We start from the raw sequence: 18,838 nt of genomic DNA on the forward strand, positions 1-18,838 counted from the left end.
TGGGGAAAGGTGATTAAGATGGAGTCCTTATGAGCAAGGCTTTTTGTGGCATTATTCCCTTTCAATCTGAACACCTTTCTACTGGACAGTGAGACACATTGAAAGAGGCTGTGTGTAGTTCAAATCCCTTCCTCAGGCCCTAACCTAACAGGGTTATTGTGAGGATGAAATGAGGAGGGGCAGAGCCCTATAGGCCACCTTGAGCTCCTTGGAGGCTATAAATGTAATAATGATTATTTTTTTTCCCATTGGTTCCTCAGTGCCGAGTTGGTTCTCTCAGAGAATTATCTTGAGGGAGAAACCATTACCTATTTCATGGTATTATCTTGAGGGAGAAACCATTACCTATTTCATGGTATCTTGTTAACCCTTAATAGCCCTTCTGACCCCACCCTTTTCTCTAGTTATGGGGAGGAAAAGGCCTCTTTCTGTGCAAACTCTGGTTTTGAGAAAGCTGTTCTCTTCAGGGCTTTCGACCCTTTAGTTTCTACTGTATGTGTTATTTTTATATTAATTATATATGTGGATATATTTATATAGCTGCAGCCTAATTATGTGAATATTGTTAAATTAAACTATTTTTAGTAGGAAGACCAGTCATTGTGACTTTTCTCTGCCACGGTGGGGAATAGAGCTCACGTAATAAACTTCTGTCAGGTTGCTTTTATTTCCCGAACCTATGGAAGCAAGCATTCGAACGGTATATGGAAGGGGTGCCCAAGGAAGGGCTTGTGGCTGCATCCATGCGCACAGATACCTCCCCTGTGGCCAACACCGTCCTCTTACGATGCTGAAATTAGGCTTGAAAGAAGCATTTTATTAGAGTTCACAGGATAGGCTTGGGGGTGGGGGGGTGCTCTGTTGCAGAATCTGTGGGTGTGTGACTTTCAAATGTGCCCCTAGGCCCCAAAGAGGTTTGTTTCTGTCAGAGGCCTTCTTGGGCCTGCCAAGGGTGCCTTTCCCTCACTGCCTAATAAATAGCCCTGTGCGTCGAGGTCGAGGGGCCGAGGCTGTCAAGTCCAGAGCATGGGGCAAGCAGGGAGTCTTGTGCCTCTGAAGCCTTTTGGAGAAAACATGTTAACTCCAGCCTGGCAAGTGAGTCTCATCTACAGAGGGGACCAAGGGCAAGAGAAGAACTGCACGCACGGCCGTTATCTCTGCTGAAAAGTGCACCCAGCAGGTGCGACAATTAACTTCATCTGGAAAATCCCTCCATGTTCCATCGTGATAGGCACTGTTGCTGCCACTGAGGCAGGCAAGCGAGGCGCTGGCTAAAAAAGGCAGCAAGCAAACAGTCACGAGGCAGGCGAAGCAGCCCTGACAGCGGCAGCAGCAGCTCAGAAGGGAAGCGACCCCCAGCTTGCAGGCTTCCGTCTACAATTTTTGTCCCAGTATTTTTTGTGGTCTTGGCTGCCAAAGGAGGCAATGTGGCCCATGGGATGGACCACCCTGGCCTAGAAGCTGAATCACCCCCATAAACAAGCACACAGACACTTCTTCCTAAATACTGTACTGACTTAACGAATCCAACTTAGGCGGTGGTGTACCAAACTGGAAGCCAGAACACTTCAGCATTTTTCAACATCTTTCTCCGCCGTTTAAGTGGAAGTGAAGTGAGCGGTATTTTACTACGACGCGGCTGTGTTACAGAGCTTTGGGCCCACTGTCAACTTCAGGGTCTATATAAACAAGTGCCAAAATACAGTGAAAACAGTTTCCAAAACTGCAGAAGTGTGTGCTGCCTGTGTAGAAAACTGGCAGGGAACAGCTGTCTCTGTGCGTGGAGACATGCAGTTCTGAGCAAATACAGTATTTGGCAGGGAACAGAACTCATTTCAGCAGTGTCTCTATGTGTGTGTAGATAAAACCAGAAACTTGCATATAAACAACTTCTGGCTCAGTAACTGACCCTACGCCATGCACGCATTATGAAGAGGAATTTATGCTGCCTGCTGTGTTACTTTTCCCCAAAAGGGCTTGTCCTAAGCCAATATAAAAGCCAAGAGGGGGCTGGGAATCCTGTTGTCCTCCAGTTTCTGGACTACACCTGCATACACACCATACATTTAAAGCACATTCTCCACCACACACACACAAAATGGATCCTGGGAATTGCATTTTAAGGGTGCTGGGACTCATAGTTCTGTTAAGGGGTAAATTACAGCTCCCAGGATGGGGCAAGGATGATAAGTTCCTTATCTCCGATATACCAGAAGCACGCAGAACATGCATCACCATCTGCTGCACAAGCAGCATACACACAGCATTTCATACACAAGCGTTTTTTGGACACTAGGGAGATTGTGCAACCACTTCCCACTCTGGAAACACTGATGGCGAGGTAGGGGCAGCTAAATCCCAAAGGACCAGGAGTTTAGTAGCTCACACTAACAAAATATTAAACTGCCCGCCTAACGCTAGGCAAAAAAACCCACAACACCCCAGGATAATGATTTTCAAGAAACCAGGCACTGTTGGTGTGTACATAACTAGGTTATAAGTTGCATAGCCGGACTGAAAGTGGCTGGGCAGGACTTGGTGGAATTCAGGCGAGGAAGTTCAGGAGGGCAGATTGCTGTGGCTTGAGCAGCCTGCAAGCTTCATCCCAGTGGACAGGGACAGAGAGACAAGCAGGAGAACAGGAGATACAGGTCCCAGCACTGCCAGGCTGGAACTTTTGGAGAAGGACCATAGCTCAGTTGAAGAGCATATGCTTTTGAGTGCAGGTCCCAATTCTTTCTGCAGCATCTTCAGTTAAAGCATCAGGTTATGGCAGGGGCTGTAAAAGCAGGCCCAGCGCAAGCAGCCAGCCAAGTAGGACAAGGCCCCAGGTTCTTGGAAGGGCCCCAAGTCAGCCTGATCCAGCTGTGCCCTCCTGGCCTGGCCCCTGGATGCTCTTTGGCAGTGGGTGTTGTAGCTCAGCTCCCATCCACAGTGGCTGACTGCCATTTTAAGTTATCCAAAATGTAAGACCCTGGCCCACAGATATATGAAATTTTCTGATATTATAGGTTTCTGGTCCAAGTAAGACCTGGGATGCTGCCATGGGCTCCCCCCAAATCTGGTGCCAACCCCGTGTAAAACACATCTCCCCGAAAAACCACCACTGCCAGTCTGTATAGCAGAGGGCAATTCTAAGCTAGAAGCTCAAGCAGGCTGACCTGACAGAACGCTTTTTCACATGCCTTAAAAATAGTAATAATAACAACCCTCACGACAGGAAGAATAAATTATGCCAGAGCAAACCACGCCAACTTTATCGGATGGATGCAACATTTTTTCCCCCCGGTTTTGTCTTATGGAATTTATACACAGCTCTGGCAAAGAATGTGTTTGTTTGCTTTAGAATATCCCTTTTGCGTCATTCAAAGATCCTGGGCTACGTCCAATGACCCAGTGGAACCAGTAAATGAAATATGCCTTCAGCTATAAAGCACCGCATTGAATTCCGATCACCCACCAGCCCCGCCACTTCCTGCATAAACCCGATTGTTGGATGCCAGCCCAGATAAGGAGTTCTCTGTGTCCTTAGTTCCATGACAAATCTCCAAAAAGGTTCTTCACATGGGGGGGGGCAGCCTCCGAAGGAGCCCCTCGGGATTTCAGAAGATGTTTGGACTGCTCAGGGCAATACATACACCTCATTTTGTGAAACGTTGACGTCAGGGTTCCCCATTTTGCCTTTTGGGGGAAAACCACTGACCTTAAGGAGCAGAACTACCCAGCTACTGTACAAGCTAGAGCTGGAGAGAACGTGCCCTAACTTTGCACTTCCATTTCAAATGTGTGGAGCCCCATTGGGGAAAGGAGGGTTCCGGTAACCACAGATATTTGGTTGGTCACTGAAGACAGCTAGGATTTGCTAACCTCTGCTTGCTTCAGAAATTCCTGGATTCAGTAAAAACTGACTTGAAAGGAGCAAAGAGGATCTGCATTATCTGGATAGGAAAACCACAGAGAGCAGAAGCGGATAGGGAGGGAAAGCTCATGTGCACTAGAGACCAAAAGGCAGACCAAGGCCTTCCTGGGTGTCAGAGGGAGAGGAAGCCCAACACAGCTCAGCTGGCAGAGCATGGGACTCTTAAACTCAGGGTTATGGGTTCGAATTCCACATTGGGCGAAAGATTCCTGCATTGCAGGGGGTTCGACTAGATGCCTCTCAGGATCCCTTCAATTCTACAATTCTATTCTATGATAAACACCATGGATTATGAGTTCTTAATCCATGACCAAGTGAGGAAAAATCTGAGTGAGAGTTATCACCTCTGCAAAAAACAAAAAACATTCAGAGAGACGTATAAAAGAATAGCAGAGATTTAAATAGGAAGGACTCACAAAGCTTATTTTGAAGAACAGAAAAGAGGACACATTTGCCAACTTCTACTTTTAACTATGGATCACTATGACGACTCTACCCATGAAAAAGAGGACGTGCCCTGGAAAAAGAGGACATATGGCAACCCTACCTAGATGAACCTTCCTCCCCCCTTCACAAAGCTACGGTTCCTAGAGGGATTTAACAATGAATTCACAGGAAACTCTGGGAATTGTAGCTCCATGAGGTGAATAGGAGACCAGCGACGTAGCGTGGGTTGTCAGCACCCGGGGCAAGGGAAGTAATTTGCGCCCCCTAACCCAGGGCAAGGCAAGTAATTTGCGCCCCTAACCCCTAACCTGCCACCACTGCCAGCTTCTTCTTGCTGCTGCCTGGGCTGGGGTATTTACGGTAACGTAGCCACGGCGGCGGCGGCGGGTCCGTGTCAGGTGATCTGAGGCGAGTTGCTGCTGGCGCTGCCGCCCAAACGACGCCGCTTGCCCGGAGGAGGAGGAGGGCAGAGAGGCAAGGAAAATGCAACATGGCCCAGCAGCTGCAGCAGCGGCGGCGGGGCTGTGAGGAGGGGCTGCCTGGCGCACCCTCCGCGGCCCTGACACGCGGGGACCGCGGCGAGCGCTGAGAGCTGCTGCCTGCCGGACGCCTTCAGCCCGGACGCGCGCACAGCTCGTCGGTTCCGCGAGACATGGGGCTCTGCTACAGCCTGCGCCCGAGGCTCTTGGGCGACTCCGGAGGCGGCGAGCACGCCCCCCCAGATGTTGCGCTCGGTGCGGCTGGCCCCCCCTGCACCCCCATGCTACACCACTGTAGGAGACTCCCAACGACTTTCAGCATCCTTGACAAACTGCAGTTTCCAGGAGTCTTTGCAAGAAGCCATAAAGTCTTTAAAGTCCTGTCCTGAACCCCTGGCCTACCTGGCAGCAAGTTAGCAGGCCAAGTCCAAAGTTCGAAGTCTGAAGGTCAAGCCACACAAGTGAAGTCCAAAGGTCAGGAAATGAGGTTCAGGGTCAATCCAAGCAGCCAAGTCCAAAGTCCAGCAGTCAGGAAACAGTCCAGAGTCAGCCCTGAAGCCCAGTTCCATGGTTCTCCAGTAACATTCCAGTGAAGGACCATCAACATGGAGAGCTAAGGAGACACAGCACCTCGGCTCTGCTGCCCTTTTATACTTCGCATGCTGATGGACTGCAGCATCTGGGCTCAATGAGGCAGGTGAACCTCACCTGTCCAAGCCTACTCCAGCCAAGGATTCACACACCTCCTCCCAGAGCCTCACCTGGCCAGCTAGAGAGCTGGCCTGTTGGCCCTTGCCTGCCTCAGCTTCCTGGAGCACCCTGCCCACTTCTCCCTACACCTCAGAGCCCGCCATGTTTGTATTATTATTATTATTATTATTATTATTATTATTATTATTATTATTATTTCGCACCCGCCATGTTTGTAGAGACAGGGGCCCTCTGGCTCTGGTGATGAGTCCTGCTCCTCTGGTTCCTGTGCACTCACCCCCATCCCCTCGTCATCCGCCATCACTCTGTGAGCGCTTCCTACACCAAGCTCTCCTTCCCCATCCCAGTTTGCTCCATGGTGTCCCAGTCCCCGGCTACACTCCTTGCCAGGATCCTCTTCCTCCTCCCTGTCATCCCGCCAGTTCATGACAGTATCATAGCGCTTCAAATGTATGGTGGGATTGTGACCAAAGAAATAAAGAAAAGGGGGAAAGCAGATGGGGGAATAGGAGGAAGTCCAGTGAAGCTGAGCATGTTCACACATTACACTAGAAACAGGTGCAAGCTTGCACCTGTTCAAGTGTTTGGTGAAAGACTGTACACTTTTTTATTTGCACAGCTCAGTTATCATGTACACAGATATTGCACACATCAAACATTACAAGTGAAAAGTACTTATGCATGTACAACTATTTTTCTATACAGGGATGAAGATTGTATACCCTTTGAGACTTATGGGTATCAAAACGGGGGAAAGTTGATAAAAGTCTAGATGTATCATTCTTTATAATGATCTGAGAGAGGACAAGGGTCTTGAGCATTCACCCTGAATTGTCTGCACAAATTATGTGGGGAGGTGACAGCTGCTATTTATTATTTCGTTCTGATTTGTTTGCAAGAAAGGCTATACAATGTTGCATCAAGCAGCTGTGATCCCACACTTTCCTGTGTATTTCCCCCTCACTTTACTTGCCGCAAAAGGTATGGAGTGTGTGTATGTTTTGGAAGTTGGTTTGTTACACGTGCACCACATCCGCTTTAATTGTGCAACCTAAATTTGCCAGTATGCAATTGAATCCCACCCACAAGATAGCTACGGCTTCTTCACCCTCTGTGCATGATCAGAATTTCCCAGGATAAATAATGACATCCTCACAGCATGCTGTTAGTCATACCGGGCATATAAACATGTTTCATCATCGTATCTGCCGCTTCTCAAAACAGAAGCAAACATATTGCGGTTTCTCCTGCTATTGTGCTTCCTGACACTATTCCTCATGGCCTCTTATCAAGCACAGTGTTTCCCTTATCTCTCCAGGAGCCAAAGTCTCACCGGGACTTATCCCTCCTGTTGCAACAATCCTTACAAGCAGCTTCCAAAGAGCAAAACAGCTTCATGAATGCCATCAATTTTGCTCCACTCAGTAGGTCTCATGGGCTGGGAAAGGCTGGATTAGCACCAAGTGAGGCACCGGTCACCAACGTGGTGCCCATGGTTGCAACCACCTCTTGTGGTGCCTGGAAAATGTCTTGGGGAGGGGGAATCCGCACACTATTTTGAGGGCCTGCCTCTTTTTCTGTGTTTTTTTTTAAAATGTAGGCCATTATGCCATACAGTAGTACCTCGGGTTACAGACACTTCAGGTTACAGACGCTTCAGGTTACAGACTCTGCTAGCCCAGAAATAGTACCTCGGGTTAAGAACTTTGCTTCAGGATGAGAACAGAAATCGTGCGGCAGCAGCAGAAGGCCCCATTAACTAAAGTGGTACCTCAGGTTAAGAACAGTTTCAGGTTAAGAACGGACCTCCAGAACAAATTCAGTTCTTAACCCAAGGTACCACTGTACTCCCATGGCAGCCATTTTGTGACTGGTGCCCACACCACTTTCTCAAAAATTCCACATGTACCCACTGGCCCAAAAGAAGTTGGCACACCCTGCTCTGAGGAATTATGAGAAATTCAAAGGATGCCTAAAGAGCTTCTTGTCTCATGACTCTTCAAACATGGATCTGGACACCCATGCTCAGAAGCCTTCTTTAACCTTCTTATAGAGCTCTTCCCTCTCACAAAAACCAGCGGTTGCCATCTTTTCTCTGGTGGCTAGATGAAAGGTGCCAATAATAACACTGGCTTTCTTTTTTTTAATCCCCCAGCATGAAGAGGCAGGGGGGAGCTGCACCTGTTGAATTTCGGCCCGTCATTCAAAGCATAGCAGGAGGCTTGTCTGTGGGAGTGGGGTCTTTCTTTCGGCCTCTCTTTGCTTCCTTTGGGGCTGAAGCAAACAGGGATAAGATGCAGCCACGCTCATCCAACAGGGGGCAGCCGTGGCCGTGTCTTGATGGGGGTAGCGTTTGGTGGGTAGGGGGGTAAAGGAAGGATGGAATTAGAAATCATAAAGAAAGCAGGGGAGACAAAGGAAGAAACTGAACACCACCGTGGGCTTAGAGAGCCTACACAACAGCCAGTTTCAATCTCTGCACATTCCCAGCGACAACACCCAGAATTCCTGGCTCCCGTCCATTGCTTTCTTTTCTCTGTAATTCGTTGGAAAGGGTGTGAATCGTTTTTTGAGGGAGAGTGACACTCCGGTCTCTGAGCAGATAACCTTGGACTCAGAGGCTGATATGCTTCCCCACACGCCTTCAAGAGGCAGCAAAAAGGTCACACTTTCTCCTCCTCCTCCTTTAGTGCCAGGGAGCTGCTTCAAAGGCAGGAAGCGCCCGGTCCTCTCACTTTTGTTTCCTCAGAAGTGACGCAGGACAACGGACACATCTATCCTGCAAAAGATACGTGCAGCATGACGGTTTGGAACTCCAGGGTTACGCCACTAACTGTGGACATTTCATGCCATATTTTCGCACCCAGGACCCATATCTGAGGACGCACTTCTTTTTAACTACCGTATTTTTTGCTCTATAAGACTCACTTTTTCCCTCCTAAAAAGTAAGGGGAAATGTGTGTGCGTCTTATGGAGTGAATCCAGGCTGTGCAGCTATCCCAGAAGCCAGAACAGCAAGAGGGATTGCTGCTTTCACTGCGCAGCGATCCCTCTTGCTGTTCTGCCTTCTGAGATTCAGAATATTTTTTTTCTTGTTTTCCTCCTCCAAAAACTAGGTGCGTCTTGTCGTCTGGTGCGTCTTATAGAGCGAAAAATGCGGTATATACTTTTTCTGGCGGAAGTGTTCCCACCCAATTAGCCCCAGGCAGCATGGGAGTTGTCGTCTGGCAACGTCTGAGGGCCGCAGATTCCCCAGCTCCACATTAAGCTATTGTTTATTACCGTTTTGGCCTAACTTAGACACTGCGACTGTCCCTCCCTCTGTGCAGATATTCTGCAAGCTGTGCTTGCAGACATCAAGACAGGAACCAGACGGAAGGGCTAGATATTTAGGTGCAGGGTTACGTGGCCCAGTGCCACTTCTTGCTCCCGTGTTAATAACACCTGCACAGGGATTTTGCAAGTCTGGAAAGCAAGTCTCCTGTTTCCTCAAACACAATTTTGGGGCTTCTCCAAATGACCTGTTCACTGAGCCATTCCATTTGCTTTGTTTGCACAAAGCTTAGACAGAAGTTAGAATATCCCCAGGCGTTACTGAGCGCTCATTCTGATTTGTCTGCAAGGATGTTATACAACAGTGAAAACCTTTGTGCTGATTTGCTAAGACGTTTTCTTGTTAACCATTTGTATGCCCCTCACTTTTCAGTGCATTTCCTCATCACTTTCCTAACTGCAAAAAGTTTGTGGTTTTTTAAAGTAAGTTTGTCACGCTATGGTGACATACTTTAGTTAATGAAACCTAAATTTCTGGTATGTGGTTGAATCCCGCCAGCAAACTGGCAATTGACTAGAGGCTCCTTTTGTTAGGGATTGCATATCTACACCAGTCTTTTGCAAGAAGCATAGTACAGCTCACATTTTGTCTTTGGAAAGTCTCTCAATCAGGCAGTGTATAAGGATCACAGGGCAAATACATCAGAGAGGGTTGTTACCATTTTTACTCTTGATTTTGGATGTTAATTTGAGCTCTTCTTCAACCTAGTTCTGCCAAAATAGACTACCGTTGCCCAAACACCCACACCTTCACAGACAAAAAGAGAGAGAAACCCCGGGATCCTCCAATGTCATGGATTTTATTAGACAAAATAAAGTCCCATGTATGTACAAAAGGCAAGGATACATCCAAAGAAATCCTGAAAGGAAAATGGATGATCGTGGAGGTACCAAAAATATACTATTTTCAACATTCTTTTTTTTTAAGTATTTTAAAATATACAAAATAAAATCATTTTTTAAAAAACCAATTTATATCATTGAGAGGTGAGAAAAATTATGAAGACTATAAAAGACTTTATTTTAAAGCCACTTGGTTTTACCCAAGATGGCTGCATATCCTCAGGAGTTTACTCCCTACATACCCAACCATCCCAGAAATGGCTATACCTCACTGCTGTTACAAATATCTAAGGCACAGAGCAAATAACAGCAGTCCCATAACTCTTTTCCTCACTACCACCAGGTCTGATGGGCTCTTCAGATGTGGTTAACCAGGACGACATCAAACCAAGCAGTAATGTGCACGTGTGAACAGCTACCTCAGATAGAACTCCCGTTATCTCCTCACATCGCCTGAAAGGCACTGCAAAGTTCACAAGTTCATCAAGGGAATTGGCCATCACCCCCAGCCTGGTGTCCTCTAGATATTTTGTACCACAGCTCCCATCATCCATAACCACTGAGTGCTCAAGGGACCATCAGGTAGTGTGAGACAACCGCCTCAGGTAGTAAATGCTGGAGGGCATGGAGCAGCAACAAGGTGTTGTGGGGACAGAACGGCATGTGCCCTGCAGCCTGCCTCACATCCCACAAACTAGCCTTCTGCCCTAAGATGCAAGGGAGAACGCTGTTCTGTTGACACTATTGACATAAGATCCAACGGTCGTCGCTTCAGGCAATGAAATGTTTTGGGCCGGTCCTGTCAGGTGACAAATGTCTATGTGTGATGCCCCCGCCTCCTTGAGGAAGTACTGATGAATATGTAAATTACATACACTGGAAAGTGTCAAGTATGGATATGAAACACTGACATGTCACAGACAGCCATGTGTTGGGGTTGCAAGCACCAGAGTATTGACATACATTATTAGTGTCCTCGTTTTACAGTCTATTTTGTAATTTTCCATCCTTTTCTAAATGGCCACCCCCTCTGTGGAATTTTTCTCTCTCCCTCTCAAAATAGAATAAATTAGATCCCATTGCCCCTCGTTAAATAGTACATAAATAACCCATGCAAACTTCGCTGGGACATAAATAACAATCATTTCATAAATATGCATGTGTGTGCGCGCACACATGTGCTTGTATATAGATCAGAATTGCCAATGTGGCCTACTCCAAATGTTTTAGACTACAAGTCCCATCAACCCTTGCAAGGACTGCCAAGCTGCCTAGAGCTGATGGGAATTGCACTCCAAAACACCTGAACAGCAGTAAATTGGAAAAGGCTGGGATGGATGGACAGATCAGTAGACAGATCTAGTTCTCTCTCTCTCACACACACACACACACCCCGCACTGTAACAGTAGAGTTGAAATCATATTAATCTCAGTTTATGTGTATGCCTGCCTGTTTGCCACTGAAAATAATAGACCACCCCCAGCAGGAGGACAAGGTGCAAAACCAGGAAGCATAAATGCAAGAGATCTCGCTGAGCACAAGCGCACAAGTTGACCTCCTAGGGTGAAGACAGACTTAAAGAACTTGGGGTGACCAAGGCCTTAGAACTGAAGTGACAGGCAAGTCTGCCAGCCAATCATGTTCAACCAACAGCCTTGTCCTTCCTCCTCACTGACACTTGCAGGTAGGTTGTCTGTCTTTTTAAACACACCTTCTAAAATGCTGCATAAACATTCTTATGCATTTATCATTTGCTGCCTTATTATTATTATTTAAAATGGGAAAGGTTTTTTTTTAGTACATGATCTGGAGAGGCCCTTGGTGACATCACAGGGGAGCAGCAGCCAATGAGCACCATGCGCAGCCAGGGGAGGCACCCAATCAGCACCACGCACAACCACAGGCTTCTACTGAAAACCTGACGAGTGAGTTGTTGCTTTTTCCAGAGCTCAGCTCTGGAGATAAATAGATAAAGTTTGGACTGGACACAACAAGGGCACTTCCAGACTTTCTCCACCAGTCTGTGGGTGTTGCGTCTGTCTTCTCCCTACGCCTGCTTCCCTAAGAAATCTGCGGCAAGGAGAACAGATGAACCCTTTAACCTGGGAGTTACTCCTTGAGCGATCCTTAGGCTGGGAATTTCTCCGCAAGGAGAGAGAAGTCTTTCACCGTCCTGTCAATCCACTCTTTGTACGTGTGGCACACCACGTAGCCCCGGACTTTCTTTTCGAACGTGTCGGCTTCCACAGACTCCAGCATGAGGGGGTCCGTGACGGCAGCGGGCGGCGCTCCCAAGGCAGACATGATGGCCGTCAAGTTGCTGAGGAGGCCTTGGACGCGCAAGCGAGTCACCTTCAGCATATCCCGAAGTTCCACTGTGGTGGGGTTGAGCTCAAACTGGTCGTCCCGCACCAGCTGCAGGAACTCCGCAAAGGCGGTGTAGGCCTCGTAATTCTTCTCCACACGCTTGACGTGGCTGAGAGTCCGCCATTCCAGGAACGGGATGGCGGCCGTTGGCACCCCTTCATAGCGCAGCCTCCGAGCATCGAAGCCGGAGTCGCTAAACGGGCTGCCTTGGTGACTCAGCTGGGAACAGAGAGAAAGAGAGAGGTTGTGTTTTTCAATTTAACAGGATTTGTACGCCACTCAATCACCCATAACCTCCAAGCAGAAGAAAGCTGGTGCAGGAATGCGCTGGAGAAATAACCGTCAATAAAGGTTGCGTTGTCTCCCAACATGCTCCATTTTTATGGGGCTGCTGGCCCCTGGCACCTACATGTCAGGAAAACCTGCTGAGACTCTGCCAAAGGCATGGGACAGGAAAACCGATGTGGGAAATGTATTCCAGGGAAACCACCGGCAGTTCAGGGAAAGGCCTATGGCTCAGTGGCGGGGCATGTGTTTTGCATGCGAACAATTCCGGGCTCAATCCTCAACATCTCCAGGAAAGTCTGGGGCTGAGAAAATCCCCTGCTTCAGACTCTGGAGAGCTTCTGAGCTAGATGGACCGATGACCTGGCTCATTTTAAGCCAACTTCCTTTGTTTCCACTACCTAAAAGGTAGACAATTTTCAAAGGGGTTAAATATTATGAGCAGCAGAGGTGCATGTGGGCTCGAGGGTGCCTGCTGCGAAATGTGCCCTCGTCACTTCTCAGAAATCCTGGGGGTGGCACCCACCAGTACCAGGCTCCTTCATCCCTTTGGAATTCCTTGCAGGGAAGGCCAACAAAAACAGGCCTTTCGTTGTTCCCCAGATCAGCCGGCCGTAGTTCCACCTGAGTTCTCCCCCCCCCTTTTTTATGAGGATGCCGTTGGCAGCTTGGCTGCACGCCAGAGCCCAGGCTGCAATGACCTCCCTACACCTGGCATCTTGTGCCCAGGCAGGTTGCGGGAAGCAAGGCACAGCAAATCTTTGGGCACTCAGCCACTGCGTGCAGGGATCAGAATAAAGGCGAAGGAGCGGCCACCAGAGAGCGGGAGATTTGCGCTCTCGATTGCAGCTTTGGCGGCGGCGGGGGGGGGGGGGCGACCAGTGACTCCTCTCTCCCTCGATCATGTTGCAAAGTCAAGGAACAAGCGTTGCGAGAACAATGGAGCAGCCGTGGGCAACCTTTCCGTGTTGTTTCCTGCTGGCGATACAGGTTTGCTCTGGATCCGCCAGAAGGGAAAGGGCTCGGTGCTGCTTTGACTGCGGGTGCCTTTAGCCTGTAGCCTGAGGCGGGCACAGCCTGTTTGGTTACGTTGCCAGGACTGGAGCCCAGTCTGCAGCATTTCTGAGTCCTGCAGGGCCTAAGCTTGATCTGGTGAAAGGCATGGAGCTTGGTGGCCTTGCCTTGAGGGAAAGGAGTAGACCACCTGCCCTCTTTCCAGCACAGAGCATTTACACCAGAGGTGGGGAGCCAGATCCTTAGAAGATCCCAGCCTCACAGGCCAAATTCAGCAAGTGGAAGGCACTTGTTATCTTAATGATAACAGGTGATTGGGCGCTTTGAAGCCCCAAAGTCACTAGCACTTCAAGGCTCTTGGTTGTGCACCGGCAGCCATTTTTCTACCTGTACAGCTCCTGACACTGGGTGCGGAGCAAGTGGGTGTGGCTTGGGGAAAACGGTTTCATGGGCCAAGCTTGGTCCACAAGCCCTATCCCTCAGTGATTACACATGTGAGGTTTAAAACCCTTTCACAGAATTATAGAATTGTAGAGTTGGAAGGGACCCTGAGGATCATCTAATCCAACGCCTTGCGATGCAGGAATATGCAGCTGTCCCATACGGGAATCAAACCTGCAACCTTGGCATTATCAGCGCCACACTCTAACCAACTAAGCTTTGCTTCAGTCCAGCTTGTAATGTGGCAGTGAGAAGTGTCATGCTTCGATTTAAATTATAGCAATTCTTTCTGAAGGTTCATGCACACTTATAAATTGGCATATCAATTTTTGTGCAAATCTGCACCCTCTGTTTTTTGGGCTATGCATACCCTCTGTGTTGGTTATGTGTAAGCGGCCACCTTAATACACAGATACTGTATATATAAGCAATGAAGTCAGATGGCGCCTGTGACCTTTAGGAGCTGCCTGTGAATTTTCCATAGGTATATGGCCGGGTACTGTTGGAAGGAGAAGGCTGGACTGGATAAACCTTGGCCTGGTCATTTCTTAAGTCTTTAGCTTTGGTGACAAAAATGGAGATTTAAGCCTCACCTTTGAAAACGTCCCAAGGATACATCGGGAATTTTTACCCAAAGAGCCTCCTATAAGTTCACTACAAACATATCCCCTGACTTTAAAAAGGAGGCCTTGTGTCCTACATACCAAAGAACGCTGATCATATGTCCAATGTGTTGTGTAGTTCTGCAACCAAATTCAGGAACTGGTCCTGGGCACAGAATCCCAACCTTTCATTTTTATGAGAAAGGACGCTTCTACTCCTTAACGTCGCAAGGAAAGGTTGGAAAAGATGCAGGCAAAATCTTAAGAGCATTGCAAGAGATGGTGGCTCTGGGCAGGATTCTCAGATGTCAGCAGCGCCACTGCCCTGCATAGTTTCCTCTCTGTCATGCCAGGACTGGCAGAAATAAGGAAATGCATATGTATTTGCTTCATCTGCCTACTTTGCATAATCCTGCCCTCACTTTATTTCTTCTTTTCTTTTGCAGAATATAGGTCTGGAACAGAGCAGGTATTCTAAAAACATACTTACATGTGTGTGTGTGTGTGTGTGTGTGTGTGTGTTTAGACTTGCTGCTTGCTGCTTGTCTATGAAGGTCCCCCTTGCTATGGGTGATCCAGAGGATTCTGGGTTACATTCTGGGAGGCATGCTCTGCTCATGCAAAGCACTTCAACTGAAGGTGTAACGTTAAACAAACAAACAAAAAACCCTCGGGAAATTCTCACCCCCCACCCAACACACCGGATTTCAGAGGAAAGTGGGGAATCGTGAGAAAGCTGCCTCCTGAGGAATGCCCACAAGGTAATAGGCTTCTGAGGAACTAGAGGGATTCTTGGGAAATAGCTGGAAAGGGAAACAACCTTTGCGAAGCATAGGCAGAAGCTGCTCTTCTAGAAAAAAGGCAAAGCTCTTACATAGGTGTTCAGAAGGACGGTGCTGTTGGCTTTCATGAGGCGGGCCAGGTTGAAGGTCTGGCCAATGATGGTGCTGAGAGATGAATCCCGGTCAGGGGAGACGATGTGGACCAGGCCTGCACAAACGACGAGGAGACTTCTGGCTGAAAAGGAACCAAATGAATATTTGGCGGAGGGTTCGGTTTTTTAAAATTGGGCCCACCTCTCTGAATGTGGCTCCTCACCACCATCACTGCCATTTCCCTTTCGCTTCCTGTCTCTCCCGTTGCCTCAGTCTTGAGATAAGCTCGCTCAAAGTTCAACCTCCCTCCCAAAATATGGCAGCGTCCTTGAGACGCCCATTCCCATCTGCCTGAAGATGTCCATCAGGTTGACGTTTTCTTAACCTCGGGAGTCAAGACGGCCAGTTTGAGGCTTTTAAGGACACACAAGGCAGCCGCTGTTTACGCTGCGCAGTCATCCGAAGCAGGAACACAGTACTGCCATTAGGAAGCGATGCAAGGGTTTTAGGGCACTCGTAAAGGATAGAGCCAGCGGGGGTTGTAAGGGTTATTAGAGCAGGTGTGGGCCCAAGGGCCACATTTCCTTCTGGACCACCTCCCAAGGGCCACCTGGGGCCAGAGGTCAATGTAGGCAGAGCAACACATGTAAAGTAGGCTCATTTCGACACACGCCCCTCTCTCTTCATGTGCCACATGAAGCAGGCAGGGCCAATGAGGGGTGTCTAGGGAGAGGGGTGTGGCCTGTGTTCCAAGGACCAGACAGCAGGGCCGGCCCCGGATGTTTTGTCACCTGAGGCCAAACTAAAAGTGCTGGTCCTCCCGGTTTGCCGGCGCCACTACAGAAATCTGCTGCCGCCACCTCCTTGACCACAATTTCACAGGCACACCGGCACTACGGCAACCGGCTTGGAGTGTTGCCAATGACAATATGCCTGCACCACAGCGAGGAGAGTTGTAGGAAACGCCTTGTTTACACTCCCGGTTTTCCCATCACTCTCGTCATGGCGCAGGTGTTCTGCCATTGGTGATGCTCTGGGTTGGCAGCCATAGTGCTGGTGCGGCTGCACATTGAGCCAGTGGTGGGAGGCAGTAGATGCAGCCTCCAAGGAGCACACTGCAAGCAGCCTTGGCTACCTCTCCTTGGAGGATGCCGCCTCCGTTGATCCTGTCACTTGAGGCAGCTTCCTCAGCCCGCCTCTTGGGTGGGCCAGCCCTGGCGGACAGAGAGCGCCGTAGGGTTAGAGTGTTGGACTACGGCCTGGGAGACCAGGGTTCAAATCACTCTCTCAGCCTGACCTACCTCACAAGATTGTTGTGATGATATAATGTAAGAGAGACAGGGGTGCAAACTATTGATATGCCACCTTAAGCTCCTTGAAGGAAAGGGTGGGATGCAAATGTCCTGTGATAAGTAAGAATGGAAGCAAAGGGTAGCAATTGTATTTTGTTTAATATTTAATTTGTGTTTCCATGGGGAAGGGAAGGGCCAATTACAGCAGCAACTTCATGTCCATGCCTAAAGATGGAAAGAAGAAGAAGTCCCAGCAAAAGAAGAATGGATACAAAAATCTATGGGATATGCAGGAATGCCAAAACTTACTGGAAAAATAAAAAATCAAGATAACAAACTTTTTTTAAATAAAAGAATGGAAATGGTTTGTTGAATATATACAGACAAATTGTAAACAGATAAGAACATTGGCAGGATTATTGTAATAACCTGCAGTTTCATAAGAGTATATATTTAAAGTAGATGAATAAACGAATTAATTAAGTCAGTTTGGATATGCAGAAAATATTAAAAATAAATTTTAGGAACCACAGAAAGAGGGGGGAGGAAGTCAGGTTTTGAAATGTTAAAATGGCTGTAAAATTATTGAAATGTATAATAAATAAATAAAATTTTAAAAAACCCACTTCATGTCTTAGCATGATTTGGCATTAATGAATCAAATAAAGACACACACAAACGTCTCAATGCAGACATAACAGGCTTTGGACTGCGACTTGGGAGACCAAATCCATTTCTGACATGAAGCTCACCTGGTGACTTAGTTAGTCACCGTTTCTCAGACTAACCTACTTCACAGGGTTGTTTTGAGGGTGAGCTGGGTAGAACTACCCAGAAGGATAAAATGAAATAAATAAAGAGAAAATAGTGCTGGCTTGCATCCACAACTAACAAAAAAAAAAGTGATACGATTACTGGAGCCATAACGTAACAAGTAGAATCCTCAATATTTTTTCGCCACCTCTAAAAAAAAAACACCTTAAAAATCCAAGCACACACATGTATGTATTAGACCACCTTGGGGAAAAAGGAAGGTTGCACTTACCCAGAGAAAGAGTCATGGTTTTCTCACAGTTTTGAATCCCAGCGGAAATGCCAAGTTCTCTATGTCACCCCCTAATGGCTGGCAAAGGTATCGCTCCTTCCAAGAAATGGCTGCTGTCGCCCCCAAGTGGAGGATGTGGGTATCCCGCTGCTTTCTCAAATCACCTCTGCTGCCCCCAAGTGGAGGATGTTTGAATGTCTGGTCCTGATCTCTCTCTGCCTTTTTCTGAACCAGGAGATGCCCTCTAGTTGTGGGTTTCCTCTGCCCTGAGGCTGCTGCTGCTGCTGGTTGATGAGCCCCACTGAGACAGCTCTTTATATGCAGCCAAGGTGTTGTCCCCATCTTCTGAAATTCCCCAGCCTTCCTCCCCTCCCCTCTGTGGGCAAACACCTCCTACAGAAAGAGGAAGGGGGGGGGAAGCATCATTTCTGCTTCCTGCTCCTAAGACACTAGGCTGGGGGGGAGGAGGGAGGGAGGGGAGGGGCAGATTGTGAAATCTCTCCAATTTCCTGCACAGTTGGGAAGGGAAGGAGGGAGAAATGAAAGAAAAGCCAGGAGGGCATTTTCCTTTCTGAATTGCACAGGGCTGTAGGTTGCTGGTTCAACCAGTGAGGCTCTACTCTGGCAGATGGGGCTGGACAATTTGGGCAGCTGCCAATGCCCAGGTGGCGTGGGATGGGCGACCCCAGACCACCACCCCACTGCTGAGGAGGGGCAACAGCAGCTGCCTCTGACAGTCCCTTGTCTTTGGGAGGGGATCATCTAGTCCAACCAAGAACTGGGCCTGTCTGGGAGGACTGCATCGTTCAACCTGCTCGTCTTCCTAGCCCACGACTGCCAACAGGCCTGCCCAATTTTGGGGGGCAGTTTAGGGATAAGGGAAAGAGCAGGGCCTTGCCGGCAGCTGTGGGACATGTTGCTCATCGGTCTCCCCGCCGCAGTCGGAGATGAAGGGAGGATCCCCCGGGGCTGAGGCGGCCAAATCGGAAGGGTGTGGAAGGGGCAGAGAGCCAAGCCCTGCTCGTCCCACTGTCTGGGGCCAGGCTCAGATTCTTCCTTTCTTGACGCAGCACATTCCTCTCTCAGCCGCACACATTCCTGTCCCTAAAGCGGATCCTTGCCATGACCTTGTGATTCCAAACAAATCAAGCCTGACCAACTTTCTCTGGTTGCTCAGAGTTGCG

At 48.4% G+C, this 18,838-nt stretch overlaps 1 protein-coding gene across 1 annotated transcript; it reads right to left on the reverse strand.

Moving 5' to 3' along the window:
• Positions 1-11,121: 11,121 nt before the first annotated feature.
• On the reverse strand, positions 11,122-17,962 carry LOC309326500 (cardiotrophin-2-like). The gene is made up of 3 exons (XM_081835307.1): positions 17,655-17,962; positions 15,317-15,459; positions 11,122-12,319 (listed from the first exon to the last, which is right to left on the reverse strand). The coding sequence occupies exons 1-3, from the start codon at positions 17,668-17,670 to the stop codon at positions 11,861-11,863; spliced, it is 618 nt and encodes a 205-aa protein (XP_081691433.1). The 5' UTR covers positions 17,671-17,962; the 3' UTR covers positions 11,122-11,860.
• Positions 17,963-18,838: the final 876 nt, after the last annotated feature.

Source organism: Podarcis erhardii (assembly GCF_964252035.2).
Source record: "Podarcis erhardii genome assembly, chromosome: 13".
Classification (NCBI taxonomy): domain Eukaryota; kingdom Metazoa; phylum Chordata; class Lepidosauria; order Squamata; family Lacertidae; genus Podarcis; species Podarcis erhardii.